This window comes from Limanda limanda, chromosome 23, assembly GCF_963576545.1.
Source record: "Limanda limanda chromosome 23, fLimLim1.1, whole genome shotgun sequence".
In the NCBI taxonomy this organism is placed as follows: domain Eukaryota; kingdom Metazoa; phylum Chordata; class Actinopteri; order Pleuronectiformes; family Pleuronectidae; genus Limanda; species Limanda limanda.
The window spans coordinates 6059428-6077113 of record NC_083658.1 but is presented as its reverse complement, the minus strand read 5'-3'; the positions used below and the strand labels follow the sequence as shown (position 1 = coordinate 6077113).

At 47.7% G+C, this 17686-nt stretch overlaps 1 protein-coding gene across 2 annotated transcripts in view; it reads left to right on the top strand.

The window, feature by feature from the left end:
• The first annotated feature begins 13009 nt into the window (after positions 1–13009).
• nrp2a (neuropilin 2a) overlaps positions 13010–17686 on the top strand; it is a 56661-nt gene continuing 51984 nt past the window's right edge. For both annotated transcript variants that reach the window (XM_061066999.1, XM_061067000.1), the window contains exon 1: positions 13010–13197. In XM_061066999.1, the coding sequence (XP_060922982.1) occupies positions 13122–13197 (76 nt within the window). In that variant the 5' untranslated portion in view covers positions 13010–13121. The remainder of the gene's footprint in view (positions 13198–17686) is intronic.

Below are 17686 nucleotides of genomic sequence, written 5' to 3'. Positions count from 1 at the left end.
TTTCCTTTCTCAAACTTTCTGCTGCCCTTGAAACTGTTGAGGACACCGTCACACAGACTGGAAAACAAGACAGAAACCACTGACTTTAGGAATTAGTTAGGGGTTCGGTGTCTTGCTCAAGGACACTTTGACACACTGGAGAACTGGGAATCAAACCAGGAACCTTCTGATGACCGGAGTGAACAGAGAAGCTCAGAGGACAACTGAGCTTTACATAGAAAATAGTTGTTTGCTGTTTTATTCGTGTTAAACACTGATTTCTGATTGGTCCCCTGAGCTGAAACCACTAAGGAAGTGAGCAGCACCAACAAAAAACCCAAAGTTTATCCACAGGAGAAACTCGAGGAAACAGTGTTGCCCTCACCGTTGACTGACAGGTGCTGTGTGGGAGACTCATCGCAGAATCACATCCTGAAGTCAGAGATTAATCTTTTTCAGATAAATTACGAATCTATCGTCCAAGACCGAGTCTGGCCGGTCGGACTCGACACATCCATCACCCGGCTGCTGTCACCGTGCTGCTTTGGGTTTCATCAGCACGCCGTCCAGCCTGCCTCCACGCCGCCGCCAGTTTTGAAGCCCCGAACTCGCCCGAACGGGAAGCGTCCTGACCCCGAGCCGGGCATTCGATGCCGCAGCTCTCTGGCTATTATTACTAATGAGTGTGACATACAAGGTGCTGACTTAGACAAACACGTTGGTGACCCCCCGCTAACAATTAGAAGCTGTTGTCCTGACCTTTCAACGCCGACCAGCCTGGAACCTGGGATTGAAAATAATGAGTGCGGGCTGCAGTCATTACCTGGAGGGGCGGAGCCTGGCCTGCGTGTGTGTCGCTGTCAGAGAGCGATGGCTTTGCTAACACGCTCAATATGGCTCACCTTGTGTGTAGTGTGTGTGCGGCTGGCGAGGAGGTTGTTGTGGTTTACTTGTATTTGTGTGCGTTTGGATTTGTGCTTTTACTCTTTCATGTCAGAGAGTGCACATTTGAGTTAAGCACTGTGTGTACTTTCATAATTTACTGCATCTTCAGTTCTCTCCGACTTGGCTGAGTTCAGCGCGTCTGAAGATTTTTGGACGAGCGGTTTCCCGATCGCACGTGGTCGAGCAAGCCGTCTCTCTCTCTCTCTCTCTCTCTCTCCGTCCTGGCTCCGTTCATCCCTCGCTCTCGCTTCCAGTTCTTCAGATTGGATCGGTCCAACGTGAGCAGCCGTGTGGAAGTCGAGGACAATGTTGCCAGTGCTTCGGTGCAAGATCAACATCGCTCGCTCTCCGTCTGCCCCTCTCTCTCTCACACACACACACACTATCTCTCCTGGTTGTGTGTTTTCCATCCACAGTGCAGGCTCGCTTTGTTGTGCCTCTCTGGTCCCCTTCCTCATTTGCCTTCGACAACACAGATAATCCCCCTGAACAAGATCCCTCATTCAAACTCATCTCACCCACACACACACACACACACACACACACACACACACACACACGCACACACATGCATACACATTTATATACACACGCACATTAACAAACATTTCCAGATGCTCAGAAGCACATTCACATGCACAAAACCCAGAGCACACAACTACCACCATGCACACACACGCACACACATAGACACACACACACATACTAGGTGCCAACCATTGCCATGGCAACTCCAATCAGCAAAGGCTCCATTTCCCCTATTACAGTGGGGATATGACAGTTTCTCTCTCCTTCTTTCTGCCTTCCTCACATTTTGATTCTTTCTTCTCCTCCCTCTCTCTCTCTTCATTCCTCTCTCTTTCGCTCGGCCCTTTTCTCCGTTTCTCATCCCCCACCTCCCGTGTCTCTGCTGTTCCAGTCCCCTCCTCCCCTCACACTCACATCCACTGATACAAATCAGCACCATGACTCGTGTATATATATATATATCTGGGTTTATGCACATATTCCTGCCTGGTTCAGTTCAAGCCCAAGTTAAAGATGTGTTTTTCTGTCTCTACTGATCCAGTTTGATTCCCATTTCATTTCCATCCTTAATGTGAAGCTTTTAACCGACATGATCAGCTTATGCATCCATACATTATATTAAACGTAGGTGGTGCACCCTGGAGAGTTTTCCATTATATAACGCAGGGCTGGTATCACTTAGCCTCAGGATTCTGCACTTGACGATTTATGGTCATGTTGAAAGCTCAGTGGCAAAATGTGCCATTCGGTGGAAACATGGAAAATCAGATTGTGGAGGTGGATTTATTCTTCTTCTTCTCCTCGGTTCTGTGGACTGAGTCCTGCTTCAGCTCATTTTCAGGGGTTCAGAAAGAAAACCTTGTCTCCAACATGGTGTTTCTCCTCGTGGTTGATGTTGGGTGTCCCGGCCTCTTAGTGGGCCGGTTGATTGACAGCTTACTTCATTTTTATTGAGAGCTCTCTGCTCGTTGGCGAGATTTTCATATAGTTTGACAAAATACAGCAGAAGGATGTGCACCGGGGAAACGACACGTAACGGGTACGAGTGTGAAGTCGGGCTGTTTACCATGTTCCAGACAAACTGATTGTCACAGGATCATTCTGCAGCAGTTATCTTATTATAGAATGTCAGTGGAGAGACGATGTAAATCAAATTCAACCCCTGGTTCAGTCTGTGTGTCTACGTCTTTAACTTACGCGATTCCTGCTTGTTTAATATACAGAGTTACCCAGCCCCCTGTCCTCACCCCCCCGACCCTGCAGCCGTCCCCTCCCCCCCTCTCTCTCTCCACTCTCCCTCTTAAAAGACCATTTAGGGTCCATTCACTTCAAAGACCCCCCTCAGACACTTAATGGCACCATTGTTGTTTCCCCTTCAGAAGAAACAAAGGTGAGAGGCGGAGAAGGAGGGAGAGGAAGATAATGTTCTCTCTTTTTTTTAAATGACAGCCCCCTCGTGCTATCGCTCTCCCTTTCAACACAGGAGATAAAGGAGATACAGGTCATTTAGTCTTGTGAAATCAATGAATATATTCAGCTAATTGGGCGTTAGTGGTTGAAATTAACTATTTTTTAAAGAGCTTCATCAAGTGACATTATCTTCTTTAAAAATGGCCACTGGCTTTGCAGCTACCGAACCATATCAGCCTCTCAAGACTCTCGACTGTGCTTGTCACTGTAAAACCACACACTACTCGCTTACAGATGGTGCACACACACACACACACACACACACACACACACACACACGCACACACACACACACACAAACACACACACACAGACATGCACAAGTGTGTGTGAACACCCTGCCAAACCAGCAGAGACGCGTCCAATTCACAACTCGGCTCCACAGAGTTAAATCTCAAGAGCATCCAAATTGAACACTGACACATATCAGACGCCTCTCACTGGATTTGAAAGTGTATATTTAGCAGCTTTTCGCTAATGACGATGTTTCACAGGCAACTGTGTGTGCGTGAAGCTGGAGCATCGCTTACAGCTAATTATTCATATCAAACACCCGTTTCTAGTCAAATGTCTTATATGAGCTGCACAAGTTTTATTTATATTTATTTTCAGTACAGAAAATGAGAATCATGCATTTTAGGAGAGTGGTGTTGGTAGGAAACAGAAAATCAACATCCCACCTGAAATCTCATCTTCTCTCATTACCTTCGCTCTCCGGATCAGTAAAGTGAATATGAGGTCAGCCAATCAGAGAGCGCGCTGCCCGAGGAGACTCAATAATTTACTAATTAATTGGTAATTCGTTAAGAAATAAATACTATTATTTCACCCGCAGGGGAGATTGCCATTATGTCTGTTTTGCACCACAGGAGGTTTGTTTTAATGTCGGATTCGGCTCAGAGTCAAAGTCCATTAAGCTCTATTGGTATAAGATTGATGTTTGGGTTACAAGCAAAAGCACGGCCACTGCAATCCGGACAATCTCCTGAAAACTTCCAGACCCCAAGTGAAAATGAGTGAAATTGTGTGACTTTCAGGGGAAGAAAAGATTTTAAATCGATGAAACCAAACACCTCTGTAAGACCTTGAATTTCTTATTTTATTTCGATAAACAGATCAGAGTGATGCATCCCTGCGCAATCAAAATCCTCTCACGTTATTTCATTAACCTGATTTTCGATGGGGCTTCTGTGTAATTTAAAAGAAAGAATTACAAGTGAAGAAACAAATGAGCTCCTTTGATAATGTCTTATAATTAAAGGCTGTGGAGACGTAGCGTTACGGCCGACGAGGATTCTGTTAATCTGGTTGCGTAAGAACTTCACATATAAAGCTTTTTCTTATCACTTAACAAAGTCCCACTTTAGAAATGTACAAGTTTCCTTTGAGATTTGCAACCAGTGAAAGCAGACGAAAACAGAATAATACTATTTAAAGCAGGAATTAAAAAAGAGCTTTGACTTGACGGGAGTATTTCTTGTGTTTCTCCATGAAAATCCCGAACCAGTCTCCCAGCACATGAGGCAGAGTGCCAGTAACTTTAAACCATGTGACACCAAACATCAGCTTATCTGGGTCAACACCAACACGCCTGGATTTGGCAGTGGCAGCGGTCACATGTTTCATTCATCACCAACCCTCCACAGTTTTCACCCCACTGTAATTAATATGGAATCAACCCTGTGAACCGGTGTAACCCGCTCCGTCCAGAACAAGAAATCCTTTTTATTATGTGAATGAATTAAAGTTAAACTTAATGTGATCGTAGTCTGTATATAAAGATGGACAAAGTGTCTCAACTTCCTCCCACTATCTAGTAATGAAGCCAGAATATCCTGGATGTGAACACATGACGTAATTTGGATATATGCTCTCGACCAATCGTGAATCAGTGTGAGCTGTCGATCATTACGGTTTACCCCATTTTTATAGCGTCAAATAACGAAAAGCCAAAAATGAACTCATGAAATGACATCAGTGGGATAGGAACTACCTAAAATGACAAAAAACATCTTTGAGAATTATTTTTTTACACTCACTATACAAGGTACTTATTCATTAGAATTAATCCTGAAGAATATCAATTAAAATGCCTTAAAAGTTGAATAAAATGCTCTGTCTAGAACAAGAAATCCTTTTTTTGTGTGAATGAATTAAAGTTAAACCTAATGTGATCGTAGTCTGTTTATAAACTTATCAACATGTGGTTTGGCCCGTGTCCCTTCCACTAACATGGAGGATTTATTCCCATGACGCCACTAAAAGATTATTTCAACTGTTGCCCTGTGAGTTGTCGTATGGTCCTGGGACACAGATCAGAAATTCCAAATCTATACTTTAACTTTATTTAAAAGTCTCTATGTTGAGGATTCACTGTATAAACCAGTGAGTCGACCTGTTCCTCCTCCTGATAAACTTGTTTGTGCGCCCGGGGTTCACCGGAGGTCAGGGTGCGCTTGATAACGCCAACGCTATCTCCCCTCTTATCGATATCTAAATTACCAGCAGCCCGGGACACCTCTGGAAGCTGTGAAGCCGCATACCAAGCGCACCCCCCCGTCAGCCTCCTCTCCGGGAGACATGAGCCTTGATAAACACCGACGGTTGAGCCGAGGTATTTCCACGACTGACGGTTATTGACTCGGCGTTACGGTGATTTGTTTCCGCGCTCCGGCACAATTGATTAACCATAAGGAAACTCTGGAGACGTTATTGGATTACTATTCAGAGAGATGGAGTGTCAGTCTCCGTCCGATTCCGTATCTCATCCATCTCTCTGCCTCTCTCTGCCTCTCTCTCTCTCTCTTCAGAATATATTAGTCCTTCTCAATAACAGCCGGCTGATGCGGAGGCGTCTCCTGTCCTGCATTTGATATTCTACATCCACCGCTAAATAATGATGGATCCATAGGGTTGTCTCGTTCACCTGTCGGCCTCTTCCCTCTCTCTCTCCATCTCTCGCTTCCTTTTCATGTCTCTCCGCTGGTTTCAGTTCTTTCAGCCCCCCCGCTGCGGAGATTCCTGTTTTATTCCATCTCTTACAAGTCCCTGGCAATAAACCGCTGGATTACGCTTTCAAAGACTAAGACATGGGTCAGGGTTGGTTTTTACATTTAAACATGAAGAACTAATAGACGGAATAAAAAACTTAAAACGAATATATGACTTTGCTGAATCCTGTTTTACTGGACAAATCAGATATAGTCCCAAAACTAGGTTAGAAACATATAAACTGTTGATTTTACTGAATCCTTTTGTGTGTGAAACTCAACTGTCAGACCCTGGAACCCAACACACTCCCACCCAGCTTTCCCATGTGTAAATGCCAGTGTGTCCCTCTGTGGCCCCCCATTTCCCACCCTCTCATCTCAAGGGGACAAAGATAGGCTCCATATTGCCTCCATCGATGCATATCAAGGTCAATCAGTGACAAAGGGAGGCACGATGAAGCAAATGTCATTTAAAAGTGTGTGTCTGTGTGTGTTAGTGTGTGTGTGACACGGGGCCACTCACTTACATGGCTGACACAGATGTTACCTTTGTGGTCAGAAGGCTGTAAGTCAATTAGGTTTGCTAATGGGCCTGAGTGCTCGAGCTGTCTCTACACGCACACAAACACACACAGGCACACACGCTATTGATAAGATTACCATGGTAATGTGAATGCACCGGGTTCAACCACATTAAAGGAGCCGCCTTTCTCAAAGATCTGTGCTTTTTATAAAAGGAAAAAACGGTCCGCCATCTTATCCTAAGTGCCCCCCCGCCGCTCTCAGTGTCTCTCCCTGTTTTCTGTTAATGAGACTTTTTCTTCTTTCCCTCTCTCGCGGCAGATCTCCGACTTCCTGCGACCACCTGCCTCACGTCTCTGTCAGTCGAGCAGCTAATTACGAGCATCTTTTTTGAATTCGGAGGAAAAAGCTCACAGACGTTTCCCCCAATCCAACTTTATCTAAACACATTTCCTTTCAAGACAGGGAAACGTCTTGTATCTTGTATGTTCACATATGAAGAAAAGTTATTTATACAACTTGGCTGAAAGTCTGGACCAAGTTTCATGTCTTCCACCTCTTTTAGCAGGTTGGTCTGAACTATCCCAAAATATGTTTCACGCTACACCTGGAATACATTTTCAGCTAAATTCTGGTCTGGGATGTGGTTCGAGGAACATTTCACACCGGTTATTTTGCTTCGAGGTGTCAAAGCGTCCTTACAGGCACAGTAGAAGTAATATTTAAATCGAAAATCCAAGTCTTCAGAGCCTGACTTCCTATAATAAAGACATTATTCTTCGTTTTCTGCCACATTTTGTTGCAGAAAAGTGCAAAACTCCCTAACAAAAGAAAACTCTCTCTCTCTCTCTCTCTCTCTCTCTCTCTCTCTCTCTCATTAGCATGCATTTATCCTCCAGTGTTTTCTCTCCCCGGTTTATCAGGCGCTGATCCTTCCTTCGGAGGCCGAGTGATAAAGGCCCTGCAGAGTAAACAAGGCGTGGAGAATGGCCTCTTGTCCTTTTTTATTATCGCCTCCTAATTCAGCTCCTCATTCCTGCCGTGGCGGAGCGACAGGAATGAAATGTACGTGAGAAAACATAGAGCAGATTCTTTTTCTGTTTTGCTCAACATTTGTTTTTCGCAGCAGAGAGAAAAAGCCTAAAAGATGAGCTGCAGCATCTGTGGTGAAGTTTTGAAGTTGACTGTATTTCCGCTGTTATTTGCAAACCGCTCAACACGTCAGGTGCTGAAAGCTGTCTGGAAAATATGTGTTGTAACCCTCCTCCTCCTCCTCTCTCTCTCTCTCTCTGGGCTTCAGACTAAAAAGAGGGGTGGGCGAGGGGTCTTGCAGGGAGGCCGGGTGGCGAAGGTCACTTTGATGTGACTGTAAAGATGCACAGCAGGCCAGTGGAAGGACATGAAAGGGCCGGAGCAGAAGCAAAGTAGATCCTGGTGGAGGAGCGGAGGAAGATGCCGCTCTCCCCCTTTTTCTCCGCCGCAACGCTGAGACGATAATGATGCTGCATCATAAACAAGGGGCGGCCTGGGAATAGAGCAGGCGTCTTGCAATTAAAGTGAGCAAACAACATTTCTGAAGCAAGCCGACAACAGCTATGAGGCAGAGGCACAGGAAGCAGCAGCGTGGCCATCGTGCACGGAACAAAATCACCAAAACGGCTCGTTATTAAACCGGTTAATGAATCGCCATTCATCAAAACCGTGCAGCTGGCTCCTGCTGGTCACCCACTGTGACTTATTTACTGAATCAGTCGTGGATTCACGCTCCGAGCTGCTTTGGATATGCCAGGATGGAGCAGATTAGTCTGGGTAGCTGTCACATGCGCTGCACTAAGTGTGTAGATCTAATATATAAATTATCTTAATGTATGCATGATCCAACAGGGAGTGGGTCTATATTTACAGAGGGTTCCTAAAACACTGCCCCCGAGCCTGGGTTTCTCCCCTATGGTTTCTCCCCACCTCAGCTTGATGCAGTTGCCTGCCCCCCTTAGGCCGAGCTGCGTACTGCACAGGAATCATGAGTAACTGCAGCCAGTGGGTGACAAACTGATCTAAGCAACCGCAAAAACGTCAGATTGGGTTTGTTGGGCCGACCGGATGAAAACCTGCGCGGCGAGATCCAGAGAAATCTGCTGCTTCTGAGGGTGTTTCCTCAAATCAGAGGAGAGCGCCTCATGCGTCGCTGCACCCGCTCCACTTTGAGGTTTCCTCTCCTTCTGCTTCTGAAAGTGTTTTGATGATTGAGCCGTTTTTTAGTACCCAAGGTAGCACATGCAGAAGCTGCACATACACACAGAGGGAGGAGAGGGAGAGGGAGGAGGAGGAGGAGGAGGAGGGTTAAGACAGCAGACAGACACCAGATGTTTCCATACAATCCAGACAGAGCAGCAGAGCCAAGATTAGTGCATGCAGTACAGTAGGTTGTGTACAGTGTGTGTGTGTGTGTGTGTGTGTGGTTATTACCTCAGCCAGGGCATGCCCATATCCTGGGTGGCCCATCAGGAATCCGACGGTGGCAAGTCAGGCTAGAAATAGCAGGATGGAATATGGAGGAGGTTTGTGATTTTATTCCTTCTTTCTTAACAGAGGGAATAGCACAGTGTGTGTGTATGTGTGTGTGTGTTCGCATATATGCTTATAAGATAAAGATCCGATGAAACTTTAATGATCCCGAGGGGAAATTGGGTCACAGCAGCAGTAAAGAAAAAATGTGTGCGGATAAAAATAAAAAAAACAAACGGCACATTTATAAGATTAGACGTGCGGCAGCTTCCTTTGGCTTTTAACACCGAGCGTCTGTCGGCTTCTCAACCTGTGTGTGTGTGTGTCTGTGTGTGTGTGTGTGTGTGTGTGTGTGTGTGTCTGTGTGTGTGTGTGTGTGTGTGTGTGTGTGTGTGTATAACAGTAACACTTCATTATGTGGTTGCCGTCCCTGAAGGTGCTCACAAAGCTCCGGGAGAACCGACCACTTCTGATGTTCTCCCAGTACCCTCATCGTCACCCCACCTCCACACACACACACACACACACACACACACACACACACACACTCGAGATGCTGATAGGGTCAAGTCGAGGCTATCTCTAGCTTATCTCCCCCCCCCCTGGTCTCAGATCTAAAGCCGTGCCGTCCGCGATGAGGAGGAGAAAGCTGAAGGCGTCGACTCGGGGATCACTCGGCGAATACCAGGGGCGTTCGAGCCGTTCTCTCCTTTTGGACCCGTGGCCGGCTGACTGGCCAAACACACTGAAGGGTGGTGGGTGGGGGGGCTGCCGAAAGAGCCGAGAAGAGGTAGAAGAGGTGTGTGTGTGTGTGTGTGTGTTTGTGTGTGACAGACGAGGGAGAGAGAGAAAGAGAGGGAGCGTTATCAGTCATGCTGTCAGTCTGTGGAGCCGGTGGTGATAAGAGAGGCAGCATGGTTCTATCTCTCTCTGTCTCTGCCTCACACACACACACACACACACACACACACACACACACACACACACACATAATGGGGGAGAGAGAGACCCTTTTGTGTTCCCCTCCACCGCCCATGAGTGAACACAGTGCAGGTGTGCTGAGGTGAGGAGCTGGGCCGCATGGCGACTGTACTCCGGGGCCGGGAGGTGACAGAGGGACTACGGCTCCGAGACCTGGGGAAGAACACATTAGAGGGGGATATTTGCACCATATCTCTTTCTTTATTTCATAATTCTGTCCCTTTTACCCGTCTGCAGCAGCTTCTTCGACGGTAACTTTGTTATTAAGCCAAAAACATACACAGCCAACAATATCAGCCCTCTGTATCTCTCTCTCTCTCTCTGCTTCTCCTGTGGAACTGCTGCCCTCCATTAGCCATGTGTGCTGAGCCCAATATTTTGGGGGGTTGAAAGCTGACATGGGGAAGGGGTGGGGGTGGAGGGGGTTAGAGATGTTGACAAATGGGAGAGAGGAGTATCAAATGACCCCCGGGGACTGGGAGGGGGCAACGGAACAGAAAGTGACCCAGTGTTCCTTGAAGGTTTTATCCGGCCTGTGCTCGCCCTTTATCTCCCTTTATCTCCCGTTATCTCACCCAAAAGGTCAATAAGGAGGTTAAGCAAAGTTCACCCGGCGCCCGTTAGTCAATGCCTTGTCATCAATATACACTAACACACACGAGCAGCGCAGGAAATAAACACCTCGAATACGCACACAAACAGCTCCGTGAACTCACAAGCTGGTTTGTGCCAGTGTGGAGCCGCCCCCCCACCCAGAGGCTGGGATTAGCCAATCGCGGTGACGTGTGACAGCCGCCGCACCCCCCCGGGCAAGAGAGGTGGGCTCGAGGACGACTGACGGGCCGCGAGGATGCTGCAAGTCGATGGCATCTAGTCGACCTGGGGGGGGTGCAAGGCGGGCGGAGGGTGACAGACACACACACAGTCACAGGCCTGTCACATGACCTTCTGTCAAGGGCGGGGGGGCCTTTTGTTGACTTGTTGTCGTTTTGGTTACGACTCCTGACTGTTATTACATGATAATAACGTTTTCCTGCGTCTCCTCGTCGTCATCTTGTGCTTTTTTCCCCAGATTTAACTCAGATCTGTGGAGGAGAAGTGAGCAGCTTCACCCACAAAGTGGTTACAGTCCCAGCAGACGGTTCCCAGTGTGTTGCTTTGCTTCGAACATGCTTCCCCTGTGTCCTGACCTTTAGGAATGCACCTAGCTGCTCCGAGCCGGGCCTCGGCCGCTCCGCCACATTGCACGGTAACACAAGAAGCCATAGGCCGGGCGCATGGGCTGGCCGCTGCACAGGCCTCTCTCTCTCTCAGCAGATTATTTTGGGCTCACTCCTGTGTCATTACTCCACCCCCCCGCTCTGTATTTAGGCCGGGTTGATTGCAGGGCTGAGGCTGGGCCCGGGCCGAGGTGGGCTCGCCCCTCCGCTGAGTCCAGGGCTGTGACTTTGGCCCCCGGTTGTTTTGATGTGTCTTTTGTGGCGAAAGCCGGCCGCGTGCCATTTGCCAACACCACCACCAACACAACCCCCCCCCTCCTCCCTCGGTCACACACTCCCCTCCCTCCCACCCTCTCTCTCACTCTTTCTGGGATTCACCATCTCTCCTCTGTGTCCCTCTGAAAACAGCCAGAGGAGAAGTTGTGCCGACTGGTTTACAATTACAATATGTCTTATCTCGGACTTATCTGTGGCATCTGTGTGTGTGTGTGTGTGTGTGTGTGTGTGTGTGTGTGTGTGTGTGTGTGTGTGTGTGTGTGTGTGTGTGTGTGTGTGTGTGTGTGTGTGTGTGTGTGTGTGTGTGTGTGTGTGTGTGTGTGTGTGTGTGTGTGTGTGTGTGTGTGTGTGTGTGTGTGTGTGTGTGTTGTACGGGGGCTTGTCATCCTTATGGGGACGAAAACAGGTCCCTATAACGTTAAATCAATTAATTTTAAGGTGAAGACATGTTTTGAGGTTAAGTTAAGATTAGTTTTAGGATAACATTAGGTTAAGAATGTTGGTTAGATTAAGGTTAAGGTTAAGTTAAGGTTAAGGGTAAGGTAAGTAGTAACTGGTTAAGTCCTCAAGGAAATCATGTACTGTCCTCTGAAGACTTGCAGAAACGACTCTCTCTCTTTCTTTCTGTCTCTCTCTCTCTCTCTGTGTGTTTTTCTGTGTGTGTGTGTGTGTGTCACAGAGAGAGTGAGACCAATGCCCGTGCACCCTCTCTCTCTCTCTCCCTCTCTCTCGCTCTCTCCCTTGCCTTCTCCCTCTCTCTCTCCCTCTCTCTCCTCCCTCTCTCTCTCTCTCTCTCTCCCCCTCCCTATAATCAGAGGGGGGGCGGAGCCGAGGCGCCTCGACTGTAACGCGATAGCTGCTCGGCTCAAAAAGCGGAGATCACTCACACACAGGCTGCACACACACCTCACGGTCCCGGGCGAAGAGCACACGCTGCACGGAGAAGAGGAGCTGAGGAGCTGAAGCTGCACGGAGCCTCCAGCACACCTCCACCACAGAGGAGAACACGCAGGAGCGAGCAGGACATGATTTCTGGGTGTTTTGTGGAAAAGCAAGAGCGCAACGCAAGACTTTGGCACCGCGTAAAAACGCAGCTGCGGACCCGCGGAATCCGGTTCCCCAGCCTGTGAGATCTGTCTCTTTACGACTCCAGCCTGCTGCTGCTTGTAAAACCTCCAAGTGGAGACGAGAGCTCCGTGTGCGTAAAACCCGCGGGGACGCAGAGGCAGTGGATCCCCGGACTGGGAGCCACTGGGTTTGGACCCTTTTACGCGCAGTGGTGCCACTGGTTTGGACCTTTACGCACAGATCCACCCGGAGCCTCCAGCTCGGGAACACGCAGCTCGGATGCAGGAGTTTGTTTGCACGCTGTTTGCCGGATGACGTTCTGGTTCCATCTCCTCCTCCGAATCCGAATGGACAGATTCACCCAGAAAAAAAACCCGCTGCGCAAATGAACATCTGAATTCCGCCAGTGACATGTAGTTGTCACTTTAGTTTCCTCCTGTTATGGTTTAATAATCTCCGTGGGATTATTATTACTCAAGATCTTTAATTTCCCACTGTTCCCAGCTTCTTCCCTTTCTGGTTCTGAAGGGGTGTGGATCTCATTTCCCCCTTTTCCCCCTTTTTTTTTATTTCTCATTTTTGGAGAATCTCTATCAACACGAGGTGGAAACATTAGAAACTTTCTGAATCATCCAAGATGGATTTTGTGCCATCGCTGATTGGATTTTTAATGGCAATGTGTCATCTGGCGTTGAGAGTCCGAGGAGAAGAGGGTGAGTTTGAGTCACTTCTTTGATTTCTTTTGCTTTTACGCATGCATCTGTGTCACCCAATTAAAAATATACATGACTTTACATTTAGTTTTATCATCTGGGATTATACCTCACCAGTTGGAACCATTCTAAAAATATTTCCCAATAGTCATATGTTTCACATTATTTCAACACATGACAAATCCATTGTGTGATAACCAGATCCATGCGCCTCTTGCTCTCTCGGATGTTTTTCTCTTAAATCTGTAAATCTGAGGTGGAAGCCGAAGCTTACTCACACGCACGGTGTGTTCAAACATGAGCCTAATGTGGAAAAACCGTGGGAACCATGATGGCGTTTTAATATTCAAATCCATAATTAATTCATCCTAGTGCCAAGTTGTTTTTTTACGCATATAAAACTACAGAACTTGGATGCTGTCATCAAATATGCAGCAGATCGGAAACAGCGATCTGTCCCAGATAGACCGGGTCCGGGCTCACTGGGCTGCGAATGATTATATGCATGAAGCTTTTTTTGAAAATCCAAACACATTGTTTACCCCGAGTTGTTTTCCCTCTCGCTTTGATTTAATAATTCACCAAGGGAAATAAACAAACCCGCGCTGATTAGAATGCAGCTTCACACCCGAGTGGCAGCAGGTTTATTATAAGCACCGGCTTTAACCCGCTATTATCCAAACGCTGCTGTCCACAGACGCCGTGCGTAAAAGCCACGCTGTCGCCGTAGGACCTGTCTTTTTAGGGCTGTAATCACCACCATTATAATCATTATCTCCAGCAGCCAAGGCAAAGACTCTCCCTCCTTCATTATCCCCTCGTGTCCCAGTGCTGGGTGGAGGGTGGGCTGCTGGTGGTCGTGCGCCGGCGGCCCCCAGGCGGCGGCGGCGCACCGTCACCTCGGCGAGCTCCCAGCCATCCAATCACAATAAGCAGGGAAAGGCAGGGAACCGGTGCCTTGCTTTAAGGCACTCAAGCAGGTCTAGTTATTACTGTACTGTCTGAATAACCAGTCAACAGATGAGGGCAAAGCTCAAGTAGAGAAACGGCTCCAGTTTTGTTTAGAAGCGTAATTAAATGTGGATTTGACACCAGGGAGCAGCCACTGTTCACTGCGTACAAATAATTAAAATAATAATAACGCGGTGCTTAATTATTCCACATTTAACGTGCATGGTGGAGATATGGTTTTGATGGGAGGATGAGAATAACCATGCAGAGAAGTGACGCCACCAGTAGATGACACATGGCCTTTCTCTTCCAGGCCCCTGGTCCAGTATCATGATGCTTTAAATTTGCTTTGACTGCGGGTGTCACACTTTTTTGTTATTTTGTGTTGCGTGTGTTGTGTGTGTGTGTGTGTGGTTGTTTACACAAATCTGTATTTCCCTCTTCAAATGGACTGGAGTCTTCCAAATATGCAGCTTGTGTAATGTGGCCGAGTGCTGTTGTTCCTAAAGGAAACCGAGTTGTGCTCAGTTCAAATCCTTCTTGCTCTTGTTTAGGATACTTGTTTTGGACAGGGCGGTCATCCCTCCCTCCCTCTCTCTCTCTCTCTCTCTCTGTGTGTGTGTGTGTGTGTGTGTTTTACTGGCTTCATGTGCCTGTGTACCCGTTGATCAGAGACAGATGTGGGCCTCTTGGCAGCCATCAGGCAAGCAAGGAGCTAGATCCCCCCCTTCTCTCTCTCTCTCCCTCTCTCTCTCTCTCCCTCTCCTGCCAAGACACTGCACCATGTCCCTGCCTTCCATGCTCTCCCCTCAAGAGCCACATTACTCACAGATGCCAGAGAAGAGAGCGACTGAGGGAGAACAGAACGGAGACAGAACAGCGAGGTTCACAGGAGTCGGGGCGGAGGAGGCTGCCGCGGAGAGAGAGAGAGAAAGAGAGAGAGAGAGAGATGTGAGCGGACAGGGAGATAATGAGTGCAGAGGCGAATGGAAGGCAGATGCAATGGTACCCAAGGCGCAGGAGAGTGAGGGGCGAGGGCGAGCGTGGCGTCCACCGGGCCGTGACGCCGAGACACAAGAAGTGAACAAGGGGAGATGAAGCTGGTGGGGGGGGGTTGTGTGTGAAACCGTGCATCAAACAGAAGTGTGAGAGGAAAGGGCAAACATCAAAGCGTGCAAGGGGTCGCCGAGTTAAATGCCACCGGTCGGCGAGGGAACAGGGTTTATGAAGTGACACTGTCGTCTGGGGTGACACAGCTAAACAGCTAAAGTGGGGGGGTTGGGTCACGGAATAAAAGAGGTGAACGTACCATCAGAGAGAAACCTCGTCACAAAGGGACGCGGCGCTCATGAAAGTTAAGCACATTGGAGTCACATTAAAGCTTTTCCTCTTTCCAAAGAGTTTCTGCTTTTGATGACCGACTCCATCTGGGCTGTTTTAGCAACTTGATACGTTTCCAGTAGCCGAAGGTTTTTCTCTCTCTGCCAAGCGAAATGTTTCAGATGAACGCCCGAGGCATCTCAGCCAGAGTCGTCCTCACGGTCTCGAGGTAAACGATCCGTGAAAGATGTTCGGCTGCTCGGACATTTCCAGTGGTGCCCCGCTGTTCTCTACGGGTGGCACCTTTCCCTCGGAATCCAACCGGTCTGAAGCAGATAGACACTCGCGCTGTAATCACACTAGTTTGACTCGGTGACATGTACATTAATTACTCGCTACCACACGCATTAATATTCAGGCCATTAAGCGGCTCATTTGCATGTTTATTGAGTGGGTGGCTCGGCCTCCTTTCCACCTCTGGTATCTTCTTCTTGCAGAGTTTGGATTTCTGTTCGCTTAATCATTCATTTTCCAGATGTTGGCGTCTGAGTGAACCGACTTCCTCGTTTTTCCTTCTCTATTTGTTTTTTCTCTCCTCTCTTCCCTCATCTCTTTCCGCCGCCCGCCTTTTTCGATTCTTTCGCATTTCTCTGCGTTTTAATCTGCCTCAGCCTCAGAGGTATCAGCTGCGAAAACAAGGTCACCGATTAGCATGCATAGCCAAAGACAGACCGAGCAGCCGGTTCAATACCAGGCAGGTATGAGAGGCTCACGCTAAAAAGCCCTGGAACAGCCCGTCGCTCAGGGGGGTGAAATTAAAAACAAGACCCCCATAAATAAAACAGAGCTGGGTCTTTGAGTCCGTCGCATTAGCCTCACACATGGGGGTCTTAATGGGCGCTCGGGGACGGGTTTAGCCGGGAGCCGGGGAGAGAGAGAGAGGGCCGCCATTGTCAAGAGGCGCCGCATTTGGAATTTACTGTCGCTCACAGAAAGGGGGTTAAAGAGGAGAGAGGGAACAAGAAGGAACAGTTAAAGGGTGTTAAGTCGGGAGGGAAGACAGAACCGCAGTCGGTAGAGTCTGTGATATCGGGTCGGGGGGGTGGGGGAGTGGAGAGAGGGGCAACAAATCACCCCAGACTCCTGCAGGAAAGGCTCATTTCATCACAGCTCTTCCCTCCCGCTCTGAGAAGTTGCTCAGGAGGTGAGATACCGGAGTCAGGTACTGTTCCGGATTAGTCCCGCGCTATTTACACCCCCCCACCCCCCCTGCAGCCCCCCCCGGCAACCATCTGCTTACCCGATTGATCCATTGAGGCATTGATCACGGTGGCCGGCCATTGTCCACTTAGCTGATTAGCATGGGGCACTTATCCTGTTAGGGAGGAAGGAGAAGAAAAGGAGAGGAAAAGAGGATTTCTTTGAGGATATCATCGGGCTTTTGTGAGTTCTCCAATGAGAGAAAGTCAGATTTAAGTGGCTCTGACTGAGTGTGTTGCATTTAGGGTTGCAAAGGGGCGTACCTGAAACTTTCCACGGGAATATTAAGCTCGGGAATTTTGAAAAAAACACAACTATGCAAATTAAACCTATTTCCATTCATTTATCCATCAATTGTAAAATATTTTTACAGACGATTCCAATTGTTTGGCTAACTGTTTATATCTCTGGCATTGCATTAGTGTTTTTTTACAAACTTTTTTCTCATCTTATTCTACAGAACAATGCCACATGCACTCTCTCATGTGTGGAGACATTTCACCCCATCCAATGTAGAAGGAAAGGCTGTGTACATTTGCAAATACTGTGCAAAGACCTATGTTAAGAATGACACAACGATGCAGAAGCATATAGTCAAGTGCCCAAAGTTTCCTCAGGGCTCAAATCAGTGTATGACAAAGCAATGTTTATATTTATGTCTGTATATGACAAGGTAAATACAGTTAGTATAAATTACCCACAACATTTCCAGTTTATTCCTGTTCATTCCCGTATATTCCCGTATATTCCCGTTAATTCCCGTTAATTCCCATGGAAAGTTTCCAACTTTGAATATTCCCGGAATTTTGCAACCCTAGTTGCATTTCTCGCAGAATATATATACATCTATAAAAGCACGTCTTATTGCTCATAATGTAAAATGTATACATGTGCATTCATTTCCTCCTCCACGTTGACCTCTGGGCCACGTGCTAAACTTGACGTTTCTCTGTGCAAA